The sequence below is a fragment of the Oncorhynchus gorbuscha genome, unplaced genomic scaffold (genome assembly GCF_021184085.1).
Source record: "Oncorhynchus gorbuscha isolate QuinsamMale2020 ecotype Even-year unplaced genomic scaffold, OgorEven_v1.0 Un_scaffold_5164, whole genome shotgun sequence".
Lineage (NCBI taxonomy): Eukaryota > Metazoa > Chordata > Actinopteri > Salmoniformes > Salmonidae > Oncorhynchus > Oncorhynchus gorbuscha.
Window position 1 is genome coordinate 1 of NW_025749030.1, and position 5,000 is coordinate 5,000.

At 41.7% G+C, this 5,000-nt stretch overlaps 1 protein-coding gene across 1 annotated transcript in view; it reads left to right on the forward strand.

Moving 5' to 3' along the window:
• The first annotated feature begins 4,417 nt into the window (after positions 1 to 4,417).
• The window catches only part of LOC124028978 (F-box/LRR-repeat protein 16), a 16,844-nt gene continuing 16,261 nt past the window's right edge, over positions 4,418 to 5,000 (forward strand). Inside the window, exon 1 of the mRNA XM_046340862.1 lies at positions 4,418 to 4,684. Coding sequence (XP_046196818.1) covers positions 4,445 to 4,684 — 240 coding nt within the window. The 5' untranslated portion in view covers positions 4,418 to 4,444. The remainder of the gene's footprint in view (positions 4,685 to 5,000) is intronic.

A 5,000-nucleotide genomic window follows, 5' to 3' on the forward strand; every position in this document is an offset into this window, starting at 1 on the left:
TTGTTGATGAGATGAGCTGACGTTCAGAGTCACAGGAAGTTGTGTTGTTGATGAGATGAGCTGACGTTCAGAGTCACAGGAAGTGGTGTTGTTGATGAGATGAGCTGACGTTCAGAGTCACAGGAAGTGGTGTTGTCGATGAGATGAGCTGACGTTCAGAGTCACAGGAAGTGGTGTTGTCGATGAGATGAGCTGACGTTCAGAGTCACAGGAAGTGGTGTTGTCGATGAGATGAGCTGACGTTCAGAGTCACAGGAAGTTGTGTTGTAGATGAGATGAGCTGACGTTCAGAGTCACAGGAAGTTGTGTTGTTGATGAGATGAGCTGACGTTCAGAGTCACAGGAAGTTGTGTTGTCGATGAGATGAGCTGACGTTCAGAGTCACAGGAAGTTGTGTTGTTGATGAGATGAGCTGACGTTCAGAGTCACAGGAAGTGGTGTTGTCGATGAGATGAGCTGACGTTCAGAGTCACAGGAAGTGGTGTTGTCGATGAGATGAGCTGACGTTCAGAGTCACAGGAAGTTGTGTTGTTGATGAGATGAGCTGACGTTCAGAGTCACAGGAAGTGGTGTTGTCGATGAGATGAGCTGACGTTCAGAGTCACAGGAAGTTGTGTTGTCGATGAGATGAGCTGACGTTCAGAGTCACAGGAAGTTGTGTTGTCGATGAGATGAGCTGACGTTCAGAGTCACAGGAAGTATGGTACCGGATGAGGCTCCTGGTCCGTAGTTTGAATATGACCATTGGAGGATAAACAGGCATTGAGTTGACTTAAATCACTTAGGCTTAGGATTCTATCCCCAATTGCACTTTGTCCACTATTGCACCATTTAAATGTAATGTTCCCACTTTAGCGGAGACTGCATTCACAGATAAACGCTGCATTTTGTCGGCTCAATGGGAAATTACCTTTAAATGTCTAGCGTGCTATACCTGGCATCTACTGCTGATCCGAGTGAGTCCTTAGAGTTACAGTGCCTTCAGAAAGTATTCAGACCCCTTGACTTTTTCCACATTTGTTATGTTATGTTACAGCCTTATTCTAAATTGTTATTTAAAAAAATCCTCATCAATCTACACACAATAGCCCGTAATGACTAATGGGGCGGCAGGGTAGCCTAGTGGTGAGCGTTGGACTAGTAACTGAAAGGTAGCAAGATCGAGTCCCGAGCTGACGAGGTACAAATCTGTCGTTCTGCCCTTGAACAAGGCAGTTAACCCACTGTTCTTCATTGTAAATAAGAATGTGTTCTTAACGGACTTTCCTAGGTAAATAAAGGTCAAATAAAAAAAACAGCTTTTTAGAAATGTTTGCAAATGTATTCAAAAGTAAAAAACAGGAACCTTTTTTACATAAGTATTCAGAGCCTTTGCTATGAGACTCTACATAAGTATTCAGAGCCTTTGCTATGAGACTCTACATAAGTATTCAGACCCTTTGCTATGAGACTCTACATAAGTATTCAGACCATTTGCTATGAGACTCTACATAAGTATTCAGACCATTTGCTATGAAACTCGAAATTGAGCTCAGGTGCATCCTGTTTCCATTGATCATCCTTGAGATGTTTTCTACAACTTGATTGGAGTCCACCTGTGGTACATTCAGTTGATTGGTCATGATTTGAAAAAGCACACACCTTTCTATATAAAGTCCCAGAGTTGACAAGTGCATGTCAGAGTAAAAACCAAGCCATGAGGTCGAAGGAATTGTCCGTACAGCTCAGAGACAGGATTGTGTCGAGGCACAGATCTGGGGAAGGGTACCAAAACATTTCCGCGGCATTGAAGCTCCCCAAGAACACAGTGGCCTCCATCATTCTTAAATGGAAGAAGTTTGGAACCACCAAGACTCTTCCCAGGGCTGGCCGCCCGGCCAAACTGACCAATCGGGGAAGAAGGGCCTTGGTCAGGGAGGTAACCAAGAACCCGATGGTCACTCTGACAGAGCTCCGGAGTTCCTCTGTGGAGATGGGAGAATCATCTCTGCAGCGCTCCACCAATCAGGCCTGATTGGTAAAGTGGCCAGATGGAAGCCACTCCTCAGTAAAAGGCACATCACAGCCCGCTTGGAATTTGCCAAAATGCATCTAAAGGACTCTCAGACCGTGAGAAACAAGATTCTCTGATCTGATGAAACCAAGATTGAACTCTTTGGCCTGAATGCCAAGTGTCACATCTGGAGGAGACCTGGCACCATCCCTACAGTGAAGCATGGTGGTGGCAGCATCATGCTGTAGGAATGTTTTTTACCTGCAGGGACTGGGAGACTAGTCAGGATGGAGGCAAAGATCGAACAGAGCAAAGTACAGAGAGATCCTTGATGAAAACCTGCTCCAGAGCGCTGATTTTCAATACATTTGCGAAAAGTCTAAAAACCTGTTTTTGCTTCGTCATTATTGGATATTGTGATTGTATCAGAGTTGTATCAGAGTTGTATCAGAGTTGTATCAGTTATATCAGAGTTATATCAGAGTTATATCAGAGTTATATCAGAGTTGTATCAGAGTTGTATCAGTTATATCAGAGTTATATCAGAGTTATATCAGAGTTATATCAGAGTTATATCAGAGTTATATCAGAGTTGTATCAGTTATATCAGAGTTATATCAGAGTTATATCAGAGTTATATCAGAGTTGTATCAGAGTTATATCAGAGTTGTATCAGAGTTATATCAGAGTTATATCAGAGTTATATCAGAGTTGTATCAGTTATATCAGAGTTATATCAGAGTTATATCAGAGTTATATCAGAGTTATATCAGAGTTGTATCAGTTATATCAGAGTTATATCAGAGTTATATCAGAGTTATATCAGAGTTGTATCAGTTATATCAGAGTTATATCAGAGTTATATCAGAGTTATATCAGAGTTGTATCAGTTATATCAGAGTTATATCAGAGTTATATCAGAGTTATATCAGAGTTGTATCAGTTATATCAGAGTTATATCAGTTATATCAGAGTTATATCAGAGTTATATCAGAGTTATATCAGAGTTATATCAGAGTTATATCAGAGTTGTATCAGTTATATCAGAGTTATATCAGAGTTATATCAGAGTTATATCAGAGTTATATCAGAGTTGTATCAGAGTTATATCAGTTATATCAGAGTTATATCAGAGTTATATCAGTTATATCAGAGTTATATCAGAGTTATATCAGAGTTATATCAGAGTTATATCAGAGTTGTATCAGAGTTATATCAGTTATATCAGAGTTATATCAGAGTTATATCAGTTATATCAGAGTTATATCAGAGTTATATCAGAGTTATATCAGAGTTATATCAGAGTTATATCAGAGTTGTATCAGTTATATCAGAGTTATATCAGAGTTATATCAGAGTTGTATCAGAGTTGTATCAGAGTTGTATCAGTTATATCAGAGTTATATCAGAGTTATATCAGAGTTATATCAGAGTTATATCAGAGTTGTATCAGAGTTATATCAGAGTTGTATCAGTTATATCAGAGTTATATCAGAGTTATATCAGAGTTGTATCAGAGTTGTATCAGAGTTGTATCAGTTATATCAGAGTTATATCAGAGTTATATCAGAGTTATATCAGAGTTATATCAGTTGTATCAGAGTTGTATCAGAGTTGTATCAGTTATATCAGAGTTATATCAGAGTTATATCAGAGTTGTATCAGAGTTATATCAGAGTTGTATCAGTTATATCAGTTATATCAGAGTTATATCAGAGTTATATCAGAGTTGTATCAGAGTTATATCAGAGTTGTATCAGAGTTATATCAGAGTTATATCGTTGTAAACTCAGTGTGTATTCTCTGTGGTGTGTGTGTGTAGGTGATGCTGGATAGGTGTGTGTGTAGGTGATGCTGGATAGGTGTGTGTGTAAGTGATGCTGGATAGGTGTGTGTGTAGGTGATGCTGGATAGGTGTGTGTGTATTGTGTAATCTCAGTGTGTTCTCTGTGGTGTGTTTATTGTGTAAACTCAGTGTGTGTTCTCTGTGGTGTGTGTGTGTAGGTGATGCTGGATAGGTGTGTGTGTAGGTGATGCTGGATAGGTGTGTGTGTAGGTGATGCTGGATAGGTGTGTGTAGGTGATGCTGGATAGCGGTGTGTGTATTGTGTAATCTCAGTGTGTTGTCTGGTGTGTGTATTGTGTAAACTCAGTGTGTGTTCTCTGTGGTGTGTGTGTGTAGGTGATGCTGGATAGGTGTGTGTGTAGGTGATGCTGGATAGGTGTGTGTGTAGGTGATGCTGGATAGGTGTGTGTAGGTGATGCTGGATAGGTGTGTGTGTGTGTATTGTGTAAACTCAGTGTGTTGTCTGTGGTGTGTGTAGGTGATGCTGGATAGGTGTGTGTGTGTATTGTGTAATCTCAGTGTGTTGTCTCTGGTGTGTGTAGGTGATGCTGGATAGCGGTGTGTGTATTGTGTAATCTCAGTGTGTTGTCTGGTGTGTGTAGGTGATGCTGGAACAGATGCAGGGTCTGATGCACCTGGAGTTGGCCGGTTGTAATGACTTCACGGAGGCCGGTCTGTGGTCCAGCCTGAACGCACGGCTCACCTCGCTCAGCGTCAGCGACTGTATCAACGTAGCAGACGACGCCATTGCTGCCATCTCACAGCTACTGCCCAACCTGTCAGAGCTCAGCCTGCAGGCCTACCACGTAACCGACACAGCCATGGCTTATTTCACAGCCAAACAGGTAGGTTACAATCCTACACTGTTATAGAGAGCACACAGCTACTGCCCAACCTGTCAGAGCTCAAGCCTGCAGGCCTACCACACAGCTACTGCCCAACCTGTCAGAGCTCAGCCTGCAGGCCTACCACTACACTGTTATAGAGAGCACACAGCTACTGCCCAACCTGTCAGAGCTCAGCCTGCAGGCCTACCACTACACTGTTATAGAGAGCACACAGCTACTGCCCAACCTGTCAGAGCTCAGCCATTACTGTGGTCCTCTCATGATGATGACTTCAGATTACTGTGGTCCTCTCATGATGACTTCAGATTACTGT